The following is a 20,606-nucleotide window of genomic DNA, read 5'->3' on the forward strand; positions in this document are numbered from 1 at the left end:
TTTTTTTTTTTTTTTTTTTTTTGTGATTGTGTTACCTCACTCAGAATGATATATTCTAGTTCCATCCAATAGCCTAAGAACTTTATGAACTCATCATTTTTAATAGCTGAGTACTACTCCATTGTGTAAATATACCACATTTTCTGTTTTCTGTATCCATTTGTCTGCTGAAGTACATCTAGGTTGTCGCCAGCTTCTGGCCATTATAAATATGGCTGCTATGAACATAGTGGAACATATGTCCTTATTACATACTGGAGCATCTTCTGGATATATGCCCAGGAGTGGTATAGCAGGGTCCTCAGGTAGTACTATGTCCAATTTTCCGAGGAAACCTCAAACTGATTTCCAGAGTGGTTGTACCAGCTTGCATTCCCACCAACAAAGGAGGAGTGTTCTTATTTCTCCACATTCTAGCCAGCATCTGCTCTCACCTGAGTTTTTTAACCTAGCCATTCTGACTGGTGTGAGGTGGAATCTCAGGGTTGTTTTGATTTGCATTTTCTTGATGACTAAGATTGTTGAACATTTCTTTAGGTGCTTCTCAGCCATTGCATGGTCCTCAGCTGAGAATTCTTTGTTTAGCTCTGTACCCCATTTTTTAATAGGATTATTTGGTCCTCTGGAGTCTAACTTCTTGAGTTCTTTGTATACCTTGGATATTAGCCCTCTATCAGATATAGGGTTGGTAAAGATCTTTTCCCAATTTGTTGGATGCTGTTTCGTCCTATTGACAGTGTCTTTTGCCTTACAGAAGCTTTGCAACTTTATGAGGTCTGGGATTGCATTGCTTACCTATTTGCTTTCTGTACTGGTCAACAGGAAGCTTTGTACTGGAAGAGTCCTTTCTACCCATCTTTGATCTCCAAAATACCTGCTAAAAAGAAGGAAAACCATCATAATGAATCACAGTTTTAAAAACTATCTAAAAAAAAAAAAACTCCCAAAGATTTCCTTAAAATCCTTTTTAAAGCAATGAGTAAAAATGCTGCCAACTTCAGTTAAATATCTACAAAAGAAAACCACACTCTTCAAATAAACCATCAGCTGCACAATTACCGGTGATGAAATCTTACTCATTTACTCTAGGTCACATTATTTTCAACAAGAACCGGGCTCAATGAAACCAGAATATTAGAGAAGTATCTATAAATGGCAAATTTCTTTGCCATTACCCACTGTGTTATACTGAATAGTGGGGCTTAAGTATGTGAGTTGAACAGTTTGAATTTGGTTTTAAAATGTCTCACGAGTGTGGCCAGGGTGGATGTGCTTAGACTCTGCTGCATCCCTTGTACTGCAGCAGCAATGTGCACTGCCGTGTTGTTACTCTCACGTTTGCAACATGCGCTACTCTATCTAATCCTCAAATCAGTGTTCACATTCTGTTTTTATTAAATTTAACTGTTGCACCAGAAACTATCCTCTTCTCACCAAATCTACACTCACTTCTTATCTTCACTGTTAGACTATACTGCCTAGCTTGAGTTAAAATAGTAATTAAGTTCTTATTATAGGAACTGGAATGTATCCTTTTCAAGCATAAGTATGAAAAACTTGCAGGCATGACCATGTTTGCCCTCCCCCACCTAAAGCAATAGAGTAGAAATGAGCCTCAGACAAATTTAGAAGGCCCCATTTCTAGGAGTGGAGGAAGTATTTTTAATAATTTGTCATCCTTGAAAAAAATTAAATTCTCTGGTGAGTTGGTAGACATTTATGAGCTGTATATACTATAGTCACAAATGTTCATGAATTCAATGCAAACACCTGTGCTCAGAAGTTCTCCTTGTTCCTTCTGGTGTTCCATGTGAAAAACATGGTCACGCAAGAAGTCACTTTAGGATTAAAACCACAAAGTCTTCTTTTTTTAATTTGATTATTATTGTTAATAAATATATGTGCACACACACACATACACCCATGCACACACACACACACACACACACACACACACACACACACACACACACGCACACACACGCATAGTCTGCCTTGTCTGTTTAGTGTGTTCTGAGTGTTCATGACTTCAGGACTGACTACTTTGCACTGGGTACCAATTAGGAGTTGCATCCCTGGGCAAGGCTAACTCTCCCTCCCTGAGCAGTCATTAGCTGCTGGCATCTAGGGAAGGGAGAAAAGGAAGTAGAGAAGTTATATAATTATATTTTAATTAAAAATTAATAAGTAGAAACGCATAAAGGCACAGAAATTCTAAGAAGCTGGGGTTTAAGAGACTGGAAAATTTAACTTCTAAAAAACATATTGGAAGAAAAAAATTGAAAAAATTTTTGAAGATCAATTTGAAAGTCAGTTAATATTTTTTATCTGAGAGGACAAAGAGAGAGAATCAGAAAAGAGAAGAATAGGGAGACAGTAGAGGATAATGTGGGAGGATGAAAGAGAGAGAAAAGAAAAAGAGGAGAGGGGGAAGGGAGACAGAAAGTGGGGGAGAAGGAGAGAGAGATGGAGATAGAGGGAGACAGGGAGAGGGAGAGGGGGAAGGGAGACAGAGAAAGACAGACAGGGAGAGGGAGATGGGGAAGAGAGAGAGAGAGAGAGAGAGAGAGAGAGAGAGAGAGAGAGGGAGGGAGCACAGAGGATGGGAATTACTTTGCCCTAAATCTATTATTTCAGGTTATCTCTGAGTAGAAATTAGTGGATAAAAGCAGCTGCCTAGAAGTTCCAAAGAATAGACAAAAAGCCGATGGATTTATATTTAGGAAAGAAAATGTGACAAAATTACAGGCACATGGAACTCCCTGTAAGTGGTTATGGAGACTAGAAAAAAAATGAGAAAACTATTTCCTAAGGAAGACACAACTTTAAGCACAGGATTGGATGAATGAAAACAGGCCATGGTCCTCATTCTCTGAAGGAGCTGACACGGTGCCATGAGAGGCACTTCACACTGAAGGAGGACACATCCAGAGGAGGTTGTCACAGACAGGAACACACAGAAGAATTTCTCTAAAATGATCATGATTTCGTTAGAAACAAAATCTCCGCATGGAAGATACTGGGAAGGGCAGGAGTAGACTGTAACTTTCACAGTCTGGAAACCTTAAGGTGCTCAGGACAGAATTTGAGATAGGACAATCTGTTCTTGTCTCTCAGGTTTGGACTGTATTAATAAAAGGGAAGCTCTTTCAGGCTCAAAATAAACAGAATTTTCCTAATGGGTTTTATCAGAGTTTTCAGATACCAAGCACTTCAAAGTCTGTTCAAGTTAAACTACGTTCTTTATGCATCCTCACAGAAATAACCAATAATGATATCATTCAACACAGCAAAAGGACATCACTTCCACCTATGTATAAGAAAATTAGAAGCTCATCTAACAGCTTTATTTTCTTATAATAATAATCTTTGTGTTGATTTTATAACTATTCCAAGGAATATAAAATATCTACTGTTAAGAGAAAGTCAAATAATTAAGTCTTTATCTCTGATAAAGCACAGTTATTACATCTAAGATGACACATACTTAAAGTTTTCTAAGTGAAACTAAGATATTACTAAAGCCTATATAGTCTTATTTATTATAAATCAAAACATTAAAAATAGTTCTGTCAAGACAAGCCATAAATAATGTCAATAGATATAATGTATTCATATAGCAGTTCTATTTTGCATAGTGTTTGCATTTATTAATAGTAAAGTGGAGTCATTATTTTAATCTTAATTGTGTGGAGCTTGAAGATGTATCCATTTCAAGAGAGAAGTTAGTTTACATGAATAAAACACAAGATAATATTATTTCTTTAAGATAGTTTTGTTCCTTCATGAAATATGCCTAAGATAAACACACAAAGCACAGGAAATTGCTAAGTCTCTGCACCAAATGGCTGTTCATACACAACTCTTCATCCTGGTCCTTATACTACCCTTGCATTGTAATCATTTAACAAAAGGAACACTTAAGAGGTCAACACTGTATTGATTAATTACTTGTAGTAATAAACAGTACCTTAAACTGAAGTTTATTAATTTCCAAATATGCTTTTCATAATATTATGACAAAAAGGTTAACCAATCCAAATTGTTATATGTGTCTGTAGGCTGTAAACAGAAAAAATTATTATACATACAAACATACTATTAATAATATATATATAAAATCATTGTACATAAAATTATAAATATCTTAGGAATCTTAATGGTCTATACAAAAGACAAAATCTAGCTTATAATTATTGCTTCTAATTATTTTAGTGATTGATAATAATACTTGATCAGAATTATAAAAATTCAACTTTCTTATTTTGTTTCAAATAATTATATTCTATTCTTTAAAGCCAAACTACAACATTTAAACAAATGATGAGTAAAAGAAAAATTAAAAGCCTAAAACCCACTATGAACACGACTAAATTTTGTTAGAAAAAACAAACATAAAATGGTTTAATGTATTTTGCTTTACTCATAATGCATTGACTGTATTTAAAATGACCTAAGGACATTCATTCATCTGTTTAGCACAAACTGTCAGTGTTTCATACATTTAGAATCTATAAAGTGTTCTGACTGTGTTTTGCTCTTCAAAGCTTTGCAGTAATCAACATTCGTTTCCATTGCTTTGATGGTGCGATAGTAAACTCCCAAGAAATCCAGGGAGACATTGGCATATACTGCCACAATTTCTAATAAGACAGCTATTTGCATATGAGATCAGCCATGATTTAAAACGTGTTGTGATAGATGTAGAAAGGGAATAACAGATTTATATTAGCATGTACAATACCAAGATTGTATTTACAATTTAATTCCTTAGAGACTGGGTCTCATTGCCTTCTCTTATAAAGAACACTCCATTCCCTAAGGACGTAACTTGCTCTGAGACCCAGCTCAACTAAAATATGGATTAATAAGCTTCTATTTATTATTTATGAATTTTGCTGTAGGAATGATTTCAGATTAAATCATCAGAGAACTTTTTATCCTTCTTGAAACTTGATAACATATTTAAAAAGAATGAATACCAATGTTATTCAAAACATAGATCACATTAAAATAATTCATAATTAAATTTGTTAGGTCATTAAAACTTTACACTCTGGAAGTTTTGAGACTTAAGATGTCATAGCTGTTTATATATGGTTTCTTGACTTGAATTAAACAGAATTTGTTTTATATGTAGGTTTCAACATATTTTGGGTCATTTACTTGGGCTGGAGATAAGGCTCAGTGATTAAGTTTTCATACACTGTGGCAGAGGACCCCAGTTTCTTTGCAGCACCCATATTGTACAGTTCACAGCTGTCTGTACCTCCAGCTACAGAGACACCTGATGCCTCTGACCTCCATTCACATTTACATTCACATGCACATATCTGGTTTCACCTCCACTCATACAAAAGAAATCTTTAAAAGCAAAAGGATTAATGTGCTTAATCACATTGAAACCACATTGGTTTTTCGTGTGTGTGTGTGTGTGTGTGTGTGTGTGTGTGTGTGTGTGTGTATGTGTGTGTGTGTGTGTGTGTGTGTATGAGATAGGTCCGGGCCATTGGAAGTAGCACTGTTAGAAGGTATGGCCTTATGGGAGGATCTGTGGCCTTCTTAAAGGAGCTGTGTCTCAGTGAATGCAGACATTTAGTGCTCCTATGCGGAACTCCATCCAGTGTGGAAGGAGACCATCCTCCTGGCTGCCTGCTGAAGACCATCTTCTGGCTGCCTTTGGATCTAGATGTAGCACTGTTGGGTCCTCTAGAACCATGTCTGTTACACTCTGCCATACTTCCCGCCATGATGATGATAAACTGTAAGCCAGTACCAATTAAAAGTTTTCCTTTATAAGAGTTAACCTTGTATATTTTGTCTCTTAACAGCAATGAAACCCTAAGTAAGATTGAATATATGTATTTTTTCTCTAGAAGTCTGGGTCATTAACAGTACCATTTAGGGAAGGTCTGAAAAATTTAGTCATGTTCATAATGTTCAAAACTTTTTAGAAAGCTCAAACAGACAAAGTGTAAAGGTAGGAAAATCAAAGCTGTTGTATATTCTCTACTTCCAGGAAAAAATAAATCCAGATCAAAACATAGGTTATTAAAATATTTAACTCTTGATCACAGAAAAAATTAATATCTTAGCATCATTCCTAATAGAAAGATACTAACCTCTGAAAATTCTTCACTAGACATCCCAAGTGAGGATGCATCAATCCCACTTAGGAGGGAATAGAAAGCAATCATGGGGGACAGAGGAAGGGAGGAACCTGGGTGGGAGAGGAGAAATGGAGGAGAAAAGGAGAATATAATTGGGTATTGAGGAGGGGAACAGGACTGAAGCGCCGAGGGCCAGCAAAAAGAATGGAGACAGGCATCCTCAGGAGGTAGGAGGTGAGGAAACCCACTAAAATGATCTACAGACCCGGGAGGTGAGAGACACTAAGAACTCAGAGAGAAGGGCCTTAAGATGAAATGCCCTACAGTGGGGAGAGGGAATTTGTAGAGTCCATCTCTAGAAGAAAGACAGGACATCAAGTGTTGGGATGGGTTTGCCATCCCAAATTCAAAAACTAATCCAGAATTGTCCCTGTCTGAAACAAACAAACAAACAAAATGGAGATGAGCCTGAGGGAAAGGAGGTCCAATGACAGGCCCAAATTGGGATCCAGATCAAGGGGAGGCTCCAAGGCCTGACACTATTACTAATGCTATGGTGTGCTACCAGACAGGAAGTGGCCCTCCAAGAGGCCAAACAAGCACCGGAACTGTCAGATGCAACCAATGGACAGAAGCCAGGGAGACCCCTGTGGTTGAATTAGGGAAAGGCTGGAAGAAGATACAGAAGAGGGCCATCCCATAGCAGTCCCAACTAACCCGGACCCCCAAGGTCTCTCAGACACTGAGCCACCAATGACAGCTACCATACAGTAGCTGATAGGAGGCCCTGACACATACACAGCAGAGGACTGCTGGGTCTGGCCTCAGTGAGAGAAGAAGCATCTAACCCTCAAAAGACTTGAGTCCCCAGGGAAGGAGGTCTGGTGGCATGGGGCAGGGTGGGGATATCTTCATGGAGACAGGGGAGGTAGAGTGGGATGAGGAACTGTTGGAGAGTGGACTGGGAGGGAATGAGGACTAGAATATAAAAATAGATTAAATCAATAATAATAATAATAATAATAATAATAATAATAATAATAAAAGAAAGTTCAAAAAGTCACAAAATAGAGCATCATGCAGGGTGCAATGATGATCATGGCTGACATTTCCTCCTGATCATATGACACACTCACTGTTTCCAGAATATTCAAAAATTGACCATGCAGTTAATATACCCAAGCCTCCAGAGTGATGACAAGGCTTTTGGGGGTTACTTGTTTTCTTTTTTGGTTCCAATGTGCTGTCAAACTTGATTTTGTTTAAACAAACAAAACAACTGAAAAATAGTGACTCACATAGCCAAATTTGTCAGTGAAATTTCAAACCTTCTATTTCTACCTACACATGCTGAGACTACAGAACTGCAAGACCAAGTCTGGTTCACATTAACTTTGAGTTCCATCATGGTAACAATCTTATTCACAGTTTCATGAGCTTACTCAAACTATGCCATTTGTTTTAAATATATTCTCAGTATGTCTTCATCTGTATAACTTATTTTAAAATAATACATATCAGGGTCATCTCCACTGAAAAAAGTCAGACCTTGTTTAAATGACACCATGTATAATCCAGGTTTCTAGAGACAATTCTCCACACTTAGAGAAATGACAAGAGCATGCAAGAAGTGAGATTTGGTAGGAAATAGAATGGAGGGTTTAGTGGTACATTTTCCACTATGAAATATAAGGCAATGTTATATTCTACCTGTGAAAAAATAGGTGCGAAGTCAGAAGATTAGAGAGTCAGAGACTGAAATTGATGCTTGGATGAACTGTAGAGTTTTGAGAAGACAGACTTATAGCTAAGTACATATAAAGACATGAATTTAGTGAGCAGGAATCACAGGGATACATTATGACAGATAGTACATTACTTTTGGCTTTCTCAATGCTTAATGTTGATGGAGAAAAAGATCATATGATAGAGTGGAATGCATATTTTTCAGAATGTGCACAACAGAGAGTAACGAAAGCAAAGGTCTAAGGGTAATATAAGGACGAAAATCCCACTCTGGGGCCTAAAGCTCCAGAGGACGTACAGCTGTCAGAGTGCAGGTTTAACAGAATGATGTTAGATCAGTCTTAGACTCTAAAGCTCTGGTGAGATGAAATACCTAAACTCTAGACTTAAATGTAAACAAATATTTGAATTAAATATCCTTTTATTAACAAAGAACTGAGAGTCTCTAATGAAAACTGTGGAGTGAATGATTATTGAGATGGAGATTACTTTGGTCAAAGGTTGCCAAAGTGGAAGACTACAATATGGCAAATAAATAATTAAGAGAAAAGATAAAGTTTCCACTGTAAATGTAGATAGTGAAGGGACCTGGATAGAGCCACATACGAGCATGGGGACAGAGAACTACATGCAAGCTTGGACACAAAGACTCTGAAGTGAGACTAAAGAAGGATGGAGCTATCCACAGATGATAACAAGAATATCTGAAGGCATTGCAGTCATGTGAGATAAACAAATGAGATGTGGGTCTTTGGGTGACTTTCTTGCTTGTTTTTATTCATTATTTAAAACTAAGTGACAAAGTAGTAGAAATATGGCAATAAGATGATTATCCATGTATTAATTCATAAGTGAGCTTAATAGCACAATGGCCTTTAATTCCAGAACTTCAGAGGGAGAGGCAGGACTATCAGAAATTTAAGGTCAGCCTTGAGGTCCAGCTAGGTTCCTAAAATAATGTAAAAAACCTAAACACATGAACAAAAAGACTGTGAAAATGGTATCTCTTCCAAGAATATGGTTAAGTGAAAAAAAAAATGACTTGCATAAGGATCTAAGGATTTAAAGAATATAAAACTACACTGGAAGCCAATGAAATATCAGGGCTGTATATGAGACATGAGTATCCATAGGAGTACATAGGATTGTATGGGTCTTACCAGAAAGAGAGTAAGAAAAACAAAAGGAATGTGTCCTGTCCTGAATTAGCTTTATTTCAAGACTACACAGAATGTTGGTACCTTATAGGAATTATCTACGGGATAGGTGGAATAGTAAATCCTATCCCTCTGGGAAAGGTTAGCTGGATAGAATTCACCTCTACAGAGGAACATCTCCAGTCTCAAGGGGCAGGGATACTGTGCACCAAGCAGCATTAGAGGCTCTAGGTCTGCAATTGTCAAAATATGTGTTCATCAGTTGTGTATTATCCACAGAGAGGCAAGTTCTCGGGCCCTCCTCCATCCCTGCTAGATCAGAATCCCAGCAACGAAGACTCAGAAAGAGCCAGTGCTGTTTTGTTTTTAGACTTCCCAAGTTAATACTTGTCAACATCAAACCTATTGACTACTGCTTCTTCTCTATCAAGCTCACAGAAAAACTTCTACAAGTGATCATGTGCAAAGTATGATGCTGGACAGCAGGCTATAACATCCTTCAGCCTCCTTGTACTTGAGCTTGAGCAGCATGACTAGATTGTTGAGGCTTTTAATTTTGACAGACTTTCTGAATGGAACAGGAACTCATCAAAGGGTTCTGTGCAGTGAGGAAACCAAATACAATATATTTTTACTACCACTCCATAGACTGGGTACTTTGTAGATAATAAACTTAAGCGATAACACATAATTAAGGAACTTTCAAAGGTAGTCCACAAAGCAAACAGTACACACAGACACACACATAAAACGAGACCCGTGAGCTGGCTCTTTAGAACTAAGAGTCAGCCTAGATATATCCATGAAACAGAGAAGCTGATATTAGCAATGATTCTCAGCTTCAAGAATAGTTCATCAAAATACAGATTCCAAGGTCTCATCTTCTCCAGAAAGAATACTCAGCAAGGCTGCGAGGCAGCTCAGTATATTCAACAAACACTTACTCCTTACCAGGGTTTTCAAACTTAAGTGGTCATGCAAAATATTGTGCTAGACAGATGGCAACACCACTAACAGAAATAAGTAACACAGGAGAAGGACACAAGGGCTAGGTGTCACAGTGGGGAGTGTGACAAAGGCATCTGATAAAATGTATGTAACACTTTCAGGAAAGCAATGGGCTTGGTTTTCCTAAGACCTAACAGAATTGGTTGTTTCAGACATCATTGTATCAGAAAGCCTTCAGCATCCACAAAAAGACATTCACAAGCATTTTGCTTACTTTTCCCTCGGTGCCTTTTAATGCACAGACGCTTGTGGCATCTGAACATGTGACATACATGAAAACAGCATGTTAAATTTATGCTGCCTAGAATAGACAGAAAGTTGCCATGGGTAACATTCTTCATTCAGGGAGGTTGATATGACATTAGCTGGGACCTATGGAATAATTTTTATAATTCTAAACTTTGCCCAAATATAGTAGCAGTAGGCACCACAAATCTGAAGTGCCATATAAGAGAGATGATCTCTAATGAGTGACCATTTCCCAAAACATGAAAGTAGCCATTACAATCCCATAAGGTTTACAAGAGAAAGCAAAAACTGAGCTTCAATTAACTTATTTTCAAAGAAGATACATTATTTAAATACAAATTGTCTACATTACTCATATTAATTTGCGGTCATTAAATGAAAGTCATTAATTGGGCTGGAGAAAGTATTCAGTAAGTAGCAGTGCTTGTAAAGCAAACAGTCCTAAATTCTAATTTCCAACACAACCTTAGAAGTCAGACATGGCCACCCAAGCCTGTAATACAAAGCATGGGAGATAGAAACAGGCAGATCTCAGGTCAGTGCCAGCAAGCCATCTTAACTGAAATTGTAAGCTACAGATTTAGGAAAAACCCTGGTTCAAAAATAAGGTGAAGAATGGTAGAAGGAGACCCTTGATGGTCTCCTCTCCTCATCAAATGTGCTGCTGGAGGGGGAATGTGTAAGAACACTTGTGCTCATACACCCTCCTCAAACATAACATACAACATGCTTTCAAAGGTGTATATATACACAATAAAAGGAATTCTGGAATTTAAAAAAGTGAAAAAATTTAATCAAACAAATTGCACTCTCTTTTAAAAAAAGTTACATTTCATATAAATTTGTCTTTTAAACAAGTTTCTAAAGGGGACTTCAGAAATGGCTCAGTGGATAGGAACATTGTTTGCTATTCCAATGACTAGGATTAAAGTCCTACCACCACACAGAAGCTCACAGCCACCTACAACTCTAGTTCCTGGGTCTCAAACCCTTTTCTGGCCTTCTCTAGCATCAGCATTAAGCATCCACCGGCCAACATGAAGTCAAACACATATTTGAAAAATATAATTAAAATATATACTTTTAGTGCTAAAGGTCTTAATAATATAAAATCAAAAGTAAAAATGCATGTCTTGGTTTGCTGTAGTGCTAAAGGAAGAAGGCACACAGTTAAAATGTAAAATGAACAAACTTATACAACTAGCTTATAAAGTCAGTGAGGTAAATAATTTGGACCACTGTATATAAATGCTTAATGAATCAAACAGAATGAGAAGCAAGACTGCATATTGCAATAGTCAAGGATAGTGTTGTGGTTTGACTGAGGCCCCCATAGGTCTATTTCTTTGAATACTTAGTTTCCAGGTGGTGGAACTGTTTGGGAAGAATTAGGAAGTGTGGCCTTGTTGGGGAAGGTGTGCTGCTGGATATAGGCATTGAAGTTTCAAAAGGCCACTCCATTTCCACTTAGCTCTCTGCCTCATGCTTGTAGATCAGGAAGTATGCTCTTAATTATTACTGCAGAGCCATGTCTGCCTACTTGTTGACCTGCTACCCATCATAATAGTCATTGACTCTAATCCTTTAAAACTGTGAGCTCCAAAATTAAATGCTTTCTTCCATAAGTTCCCCTGGTCAGAATGTCTATTCACATCAATAGAAAAGTAACTAAAGTAGATACTAATGTTAAGCAGAGCAAGGTAATATCCACCCCGACTACTAAATAGCACAGTCCAAATTGTTTTCTCTAACAAGATAAAGAGTAATTGAAACCAGAACTATATCTACACCTCCAAACCTTGAGTTCCCAATATGCACCCTCCTTTTAAGTTTCTTTAAAAGACGTATATGAAACTGAAGTTTGTCTGGATTATTATGTAGATAATGACATCTTCACTTTATTCAGCTGGTACCAAATGCTGGTTCCAAAGGAGAAAGGAAAGTACTAAGCCATAGACATGGCCATCTCAGATGAGATTTTTCTCTTTTTCCATAATCCCTGAGTAAGCAGAGGTGATGGTAAGTGGTAGTTATAATTTCACAAAGACTAGAATCATCTCAGAGATGACCTTTGGGCATGCTTATAGGGGTTGTCTTGATTACAACAGTTGAAAGACATGGCCCACCCTCTGTGGGTAAGACCATTTTCTGTGGGGATCTTGATGGTATCATGCAGACAGAGTCAGTAGAGTACAGGTAAGTAAGTGTTATTCCAGATTGTGGGTACGATGCGGCCAGTTGTTTGAAGCACCTGTTCCTTTACTTTGCCCACTGTGAAGAATCGTAATCCACACCTAGCAGCCAAAGTAGGCTGGCTCACTTAAGTTGCTCTTCTCAGATGCTCACAGCCAACCATTAGACTGAGTACAAGGTACCCAAAGGAGTTAGAGAAAGGACTGAAGGAGCTGAAGGGGTTTTCAATCCCATAGGAAGAGCAATATCAACCAACCAGAACCGCAGAGCTCCCAGGGATTAACCACCAACCAAAGAGTACGCATGGAGCGACCCATGGCTCCAGCGGCATATATAGCAGAGGAAGGCCTTGTTGGACGTCAGTGGGAGGAGAGGCCCTTGGTCCTATGAAGGCTTGATGTCCTAGTGTAGGGGAATGCCAGGGTGGGGAGGTAGGAGTGGGTGGGTGGGTGTGGGAGCACCCTCATAGAAGCAGGGAGAGGTGGTATGGGATAGGGATTTGTGGAGGGGAAACTGAGAAAGGGATAATATTTGAAATGCAGATAAATAAAATATACAATAAAAATAAAATGAAAAGAAAGGAAAAGAAAAGAAAAAAGAAAAAAGCAGCACCCCAAAAGATCAGACATAGCCATTTATCATAATTCTATGTGAACTCTACATTTTATGTCTAACATAAAATTAAAGAATCATAATGATTAAATGTTTTCAATGGGTTCAGGAAAGATGGCTCAGCCTTTTAGTGTATATACTGTTCTTAATGAGACCTAGAGTTCAGTTTCTAGTACCTAAGCCAAGCAGCTCCCAACAGCCTATAGGCACTAATAAAAAAGGTATCCAACGCCCTCTTTAAACAGGCACTACACTCGTATGTTCACGAAGACACCTCTCTCCCCTGACAATTAAAAACAAAAATGAATTCTTTAAAGAAGTTTTTAATACATTTCTCTAAGGCAAACACTAAGGAAATGCACTTAGCAATAAATTTCTAAATAGGTTTCACATGTAAATGAAATGTTCTGATAGACTCTAAATCTATTAGAATCATGACTTTTAACCAACTTTTACTAATGAAAGCAATGTTAAATCTTATTTTTCCTTATTATTCATCCATGTACATTTAAGCAAATATGAACAAATTCTAGTTTTTGATATTGGCAGAGTTTGAAACTCTACTTGAAGAATTTCTCAGTCTTACCATGTATCTCCCAGTCTCTAGAAGAGCTTGGATATACTATATTTCCTATTTTGGTCCTTGTCTAACTTTTAAAATTATCTAAAATTTTATCTTGCAAATTGTTTTATGCAAAGTTTAGGTAGTAAAAGGCTCAGTTATTAAGGATCTGATTTAGAAAGACAAGAAAAAATGAGCACTTAACTACTAAAGAGATATAAAGACTGTCATAAATATACGCTTATCTATTAGTTCCATAAAAATAATCCTATGAACAGAAACCTATAGAAAGACCAACCACACAATTTACCTTATAAGCAATCTACTTTCAAGATTGAAAGGGGACTCTATTACATTAAGGCAAAGAAAAAAAAATGACCACTTCAGGATATCTAGGGACATCCTTGCATCATCACTGTGAACTAAGAATTTTCACCTTTTAATTCATAATAATTTACAATAAGCTTTGAAACTATGTAAATTTCATCTTGCTTGTCAAGAAATTTGAAGTCCAGAATCTTCTTGTACTGAATTAAAATTTGACAGCTGCTAAATGATGCTTTTTTAATTTCCTCCGCCTACATTTATTAGTTGGAAATGAACACATAATGTTCTCTTTACACATGTTTATCAATATGCAGTCTCCATAGGAATTCACTTCTATTGTATTGATGGTCACATGGCCCAGTGTCAGATTCTTCCTTCAAGGTAGTTTGTGTCCAACTGACAAATTATCATCCTTTTTAAAGCACTTCCTTATTTGTTATCCTAGAAGCTGCCACTTTCTAAAGGGTCCAGTTCCCTTTTATCAAGATTTTTTGCTAAGTTGACATACGTTACATGCTTATGTCCAGTAAAGGCATCAAATGCCAGGCTTAAATGGACAGTTGGATAAAGTGCTTCAAAATAGACACGTAAGAGATAAAGGGTTTACTTTGGCTCTTGGGTTAAAAGAATACAAAGCATCATGGCCAAAACATGGAAAGCTGGGTCACAGGGCACAGTCAGGAAAATATTTGGCCAAAACCAGGAGGCTATAACCCATGAGGCCCACCTCTAGACCCATTTATACTAAATCTCCTTTAAAGTGTTCTAGCTGTGCCACTGTTAAGAGCTCCAGGGTACTGGAATGTACTCCACATGCTACCAAAGAAGAAAGGTAAACACTAGCCTCTCTACAAACTCTTTGATCTAAAATGAACAATTGTTTACAAGATGTTCTAGAGCTGACCCCGGGACTCAGGTGAGATCGCCATTTTCTCTCCAGTGACTTTCTAAGATGGGACAAGCCAGGAGGCACAGGCCACAGAAGAAGCAGAGCAATAGAGACTGGGTCCTTCCTGTGTCCATCTGCACCCAGGAAGGAAGACTGATCCATAGCCCTTTGTGCACAGGTCTTACCAGAGGAGAACTGATCTCCCAGGAGTGTTGACACAGGCTTACAGACCCACAGGAGGAACAAGTTCCAGCCAGACACAGCAAGAACATCTAACACCAGAGATTACCAGATAGCGAAAGTCAAACACAAGAATCTTACCAACAACAACAACAACAACAAAAGAATACTTGGCATCATCAGAAACTAGTACTCCCATCACAGCAAGTCCTGGATACCCCAAAACACAGGAAAAGCAAGATTTGGATCTAAAAATCATATCTCATGATGGTGATATAGGAATTTAAGAAGGACATAAATAACTCCCTTAAAGAAATACAGGAGAACACAGGTAAACAGTAACAAGCCCTTAAAGAGGAAATACAAAAATCCCTTAAAGGAAAAATGGAAGTAGAAACAATAAACAAATCACAAAGAGAGACAACTCTGGAGATAGAAAACTTAGGAAAGAAGTCAAGAGCATTAGATGCAAGCATTACCAACAAAATACAAGAGATAGAAGAGAGAATCTCAGGGGCAGGAGATACCATAGGAAACATTGACACAACAGTCAAAGAAAACACAAAATGCAAAAAGTTCCTAACCCAAAACATCCAGGAAATCCAGGACACAATGAGAAGACCAAAACCTAAGGATAATAGGTATAGAAGAGAGTGAAGACCTCCAACTTAAAGGGTCAGTAAATATCTTCAACAAAATTATAAAAGAAAACTTCCCTAACCTAAAGAAAGAAATGCCCATGAACACACAAGAAGCCTACAGAACTCCAAATAGTTTGGACCAGAAAAGAAATTCTTCCCATCACAAAATAATCAAAACACCAAATGCACAAAACAAAGAAAGAATATTAAAATCAGTTAGGGAAAAAGGTAAAGTAACATATAAAGGCAGACGTATCAGAATTACACCAGACTCCTCGCCAGAGAGTATGAAAGCCAGAGGAACCTAAGAGAACACAAATGCCAGCCCATGCTACTATACCCAGCAAAACTCTCCATTACCACAGATGAGAAACCAAGGTATTTCATGACAAAATCAAATTTACACAATATCTTTCCACAAATCCAACCCTTCAAAGAATAATAAATGGAAAACTCCAACATAAGGAGGGAAACTACATCGTAGAAAAAGAAAGAAAGTAATCTTTCAACAAAACCAAAGGAAGATACCCACATGAACAGAAGTCCAACACTAACAACAAAAATAATAGGCAGTAACAATTACTTTTCTTTAATATCTATTAATATCAATGGACTCAATTCCCCAAAAAAAGACATAGACTAACAGAATGGCTATGTAAACAGGACCCAACATTTTGTTGCATACAGGAAACCTACATCAGTAACAAAGACAGACACTACCTCAGAGTAAAGGGCTGGAAAACAACTTTCCAAGCAAATGCTCCCAAGAAACAAGCTGGAGTAGCCATTCTAATATCAAATAAAATCGACTTTCAACATAAAGTGATCAAAAAAGATAAGGAGGGACGTTTCATATTGATCAAAGGTAAAATCTACCAAGATGAACTCTCAATTCTGAACCTCTATGCTCCAAATGCAAGGGCAACTACATCCATAAAAGGAACTTTACTAAAGCTCAAAGCACGTATTGCACCGCAAACAATAATAGTGGGAGACTTCAACACCCCACTCTCTGCAATGGACAGATCATGGAATCAGAACCTAAACAGAAGCAAAGTGAAACTAAGAGAAGTTATGAAACAGATGGATCTAACAGATATGTACAGAACATTTCATCTTAAAACAAAAGAATATATCTTCTTCTCAGCACCTCATAGTACCTTCTCCAAAACTGACCGTATAATCAGTCACAAAACAGGCCTCAACAGATACAGGAAGATTGAAACAATTCCTTGCATCCTATCAGATCAGCACAGACTAACTAAGGCTGCTCCTCAATAATAACATAAACAGTAGAACACCCAAATACACATGGAACCTTAACAACACTCTACTCAATGATAACTTGATCAAGGAGGAAATAAAGAAAGAAATTAAAGACTTTTTAGAGTTCAATGAAAATGAAGCCACAACATACCCAAACTTATGGGAAACAATGAAAGGAGTCCTAAGAGAAAAATACATAGCTCTGAGTGCCTCCAAAAAGAAACTGGAGAGGGCATACATGAGCAATTTGACAGCAAATCTGAAAGCTCTAGAACAAAAAGAAGCAAATTCACCCAAGATGAGTGGATGGCAGGAAATAATCAAACTCAGGGCTGAAATCAACCAAGTGGAAACAAAAAGAATTATACAAAGAATCAATCAAAGTAGGAGGTGGTTCTTTGAGAAAATCAACAAGAGATAAACCTTTAGCCAGACTAACTAAAGGGCACAAAGACAGTATCCTAATTAACAAGATCAGAAATGAAAAGGGAGAGATAACAACAGACACTGAGGAAATCCAAAAAAGCATGAGATAATATTACAAAAGCCTATATTCAACAAAACTGGAAAACCTTGATGAAATGGACAATTTTCTAGACAGATACCAAGTTTCAAAGTTAAATCAAGATCAGATAAATGATCTAAACAGTCCCATATCCCCTAAAGAAATAGAAACAGTTATTAATAGTCGCCAAACCAAAGAAATTCCAGGAACAGATGGGTTTAGTGCAGAGTTTTATCAGATCTTCAAAGACCTAATACCAATACTCCTCAAAATATTGCACAAAATAGAAACAGAAGGTACTCTATCCAATTCGTTCTATGAAGCCACAATTACTCTGATGTGTAACTTACAAAAAAGACCTAACAAAGAAAGAAAACTTCAGACCAATTTCCCTTAAGAATATTGATGCAAAAATACTCAATAAAATTCTTTAAACTGAATCCAAGAACACATCAAAACGATCATCCATGATGATCAAGTAGGCTTCATCCCAGGGATGTAGGGATGGTTTGATATGCAGAAATCCATCAATGTAATCCACTATATAAACAAACTCAAAGAAAAAAAAACATATGATCATCTCATTACATGCTGAGAAAGCATTTGAAAAACTCCAACACACCTTCAGGATAAAAGTCTTGGAAGGACCAGGAATTCAAGGCCCATAATTAAACACAGTAAAAGCAATATACAGCAAACTAGCTACGAACATCAAATTAAATTGAGAGAAACTTGAAGCAATCCCACTAAAACCAGGGACTAGAAAAGGCTGCCCACTCTCTCCCTACCTATTCAATATTGTACTTGAAGTCCTAGCCAGAGCAATTAAACAACAAAAGGACATCAAATGGATACAAACTGGAAAGGAAGAAGTCAAATTATCACTATTTGCATATGATATGAAAGTATACTTAAGTGACCCCAAAATTCCACCAAAGAACTCCTAAGCCTGATAAATAACTTCAGCAAAGTAGCTGGATATAAAATTAACTTAACAAAATCAATGGCCTTCCTCTACACAAAGGATAAACAGGCTGAGAAAGAAATTAGGGAAATAACACCCTTCACAATAGTCACAAATAACATAAAGTACCTTGGTGTGACTCTAACTAAGCAAGTGAAAGATCGGTATGACAAGAACTTCAAGTCTCTGAAGAAAGAAATCGAAAAAGATCTCAGAAGATAGAAAGATCTCCTGGGTGGTGATGGCGCACACCTTTAGTCCCAGCACTTGGGAGGCAGAGGCAGGTGGATTTCTGAGTTCGAGGACAGCCTGGTCTACAGAGTAAGTTCCAGGATAACCATGGCTATACAGAGAAACCCTGTCTCGAAAAACCAAAACAAAAAACAAAAAAAACAAAAACAAAAAGAAAACAAAAAACAAAACAAAACAAAACAAAAACCAGAAAACAAAAAACAAAAAACAAAGAAAGATCTCCCATGCTTGTGGATTGGTAGGATTAATATAGTAAAAATGGCCATCTTGCTGAAAGCAATCTACAGATTCAATGCAATTCCCATCAAAATTCCAATTCAATCCTTCACAGAGTTGGAAAGAGCAATTTACACATTTATCTGGAATAACAAAAAACCTAGGATAGCAAAACCTCTTTACAACAATAAGAGAACTTCTGGTGGAATCACCATCCCTGACCTTAAGCTGTACTTCAGAGCAATTGTGATTAAAACAAAACAAAACAAAACAAAACTTCATGGTATTGGTATAGTGACAGGCAGATGGATCAATGGAATAGATCTGAAGACCCAGAAATGAACCCACACACCTATGGTCACTTGATCTTTGAAAAAAGGAGCTAAAACTATCCAGTGGGAAAAAGACAGCATTTTCAAACAATGGTATTGGCTCAACTGGCAGTTAGCATGTAGAAAAATGCAAATTGATCCATTCTTAGCTCCTTGTACAAAGCTCAAGTCCAAGTGGATCAAGGACCTCTCCATAAAACCAGATACATTGAAACTAACAGAAAAGAAAGTGGGGAAGAGCCTCGAGCACATAGGCACAGAGGAAATTTTCCTGAACAGAACACCAGTAGCTTATGCTCTAAGATCAAGAATTCACAAATGGGACCTCATAAAATTGCAAAACTTCTGTAAGGCAAAGGGCACTGTCAATAGGACAAAATGGCAACCAACAGATTGGGAAAAGATCTTTACAAATCCTACATCTGATAGAGGGCTAATATCAAATATATACAAAGAACTCAAGAAGTTAGAATCCAGAAAAACAAATAACCCTATTAAAACATGCAGTAAGAGTTAAACAAAGAATTCTCAACTGAGGAATATCAAATGGCTGAAAAGCACCTAAAGAAATGTTCAACATCCTTAGTCATCAGGGAAATGCAAATCAAAACAACCCTGAGATTCCACCTCACACCAGTCAGAATGGCTAAGATCAAAAACTCAGGTGACAGCAGATGCTGATGAGGATGTGGTGAAAGAGGAACGCTCCTCCATCGCTGGTAGGATTGAAAGCTGGTACAACCACTCTGGAAATCAGTTTGGCGGTTCCTCAGAAAACAGGATATAGTACTACCTGAGGACCCTGCTATAACACTCCTGAGCATATACCCAGAAAATCCTCCAACATTTAATAAGGATACATGCTTCACTATGTTCATAGCAGCCATATTTATAATTGCTAGATGCTGGAAAGAACCCAGATGTCCTTCAACAGAGGAATGGATACAGAAAATGTGGTACATTTACACAATGGGCTACACAGCTATTAAAATCAATGAAGTTATGAAACTCATAGGGAAATGGATGGATCTAGAGGATATCATCTTGAGTAAAGTAACCCAATAACTAAAGATCATGCATGCTATGTGTAGCCCGCACAGTCGTCTCGCCGGGAAGAAGACACACGGACACTAGGTTCCTTCTACAGCAACGTTTATTTGTCTCCATCCATAGAAAAAAGTGTCGAGTCCAATATCTGCACTGCTTATATACACCACAGTGTGGCGTATCTGCCCACTGCGTGGCATGTCTGCTCATGATTGGCTGTTCGCTCATTACCCTACGTAATGCCCCGGTATGGGCCTGACATGGCGTCCTTTTCACTCCACACACATGCACAAACAGTTCTCTACACACATGCGCAAACAGTTGTTTACTCGACAGCGGAAGTAGGCGCC

The 20,606-nt window shown here is 37.6% G+C and overlaps 1 protein-coding gene across 6 annotated transcripts in view; it reads right to left on the reverse strand.

Moving 5' to 3' along the window:
• The window catches only part of Triqk (triple QxxK/R motif containing), a 74,539-nt gene that overhangs the window by 21,653 nt on the left and 32,280 nt on the right, over window positions 1-20,606 (reverse strand). For 3 of the 6 annotated variants that reach the window (XM_031366582.1, XM_031366587.1, XM_031366586.1), the window contains exon 3: window positions 796-877. In XM_031366582.1, coding sequence (XP_031222442.1) covers window positions 796-856 — 61 coding nt within the window. In that variant the 5' untranslated portion in view covers window positions 857-877. Of the gene's footprint in view, window positions 1-795; window positions 878-3,970; window positions 4,063-20,606 lie in introns of all 6 variants that reach the window. The other 3 variants (XM_031366585.1, XM_031366583.1, XM_031366584.1) reach the window with 3 other exon arrangements.

The sequence above is a fragment of the Mastomys coucha genome, unplaced genomic scaffold, assembly GCF_008632895.1.
Source record: "Mastomys coucha isolate ucsf_1 unplaced genomic scaffold, UCSF_Mcou_1 pScaffold14, whole genome shotgun sequence".
In the NCBI taxonomy this organism is placed as follows: Eukaryota; Metazoa; Chordata; class Mammalia; order Rodentia; family Muridae; genus Mastomys; species Mastomys coucha.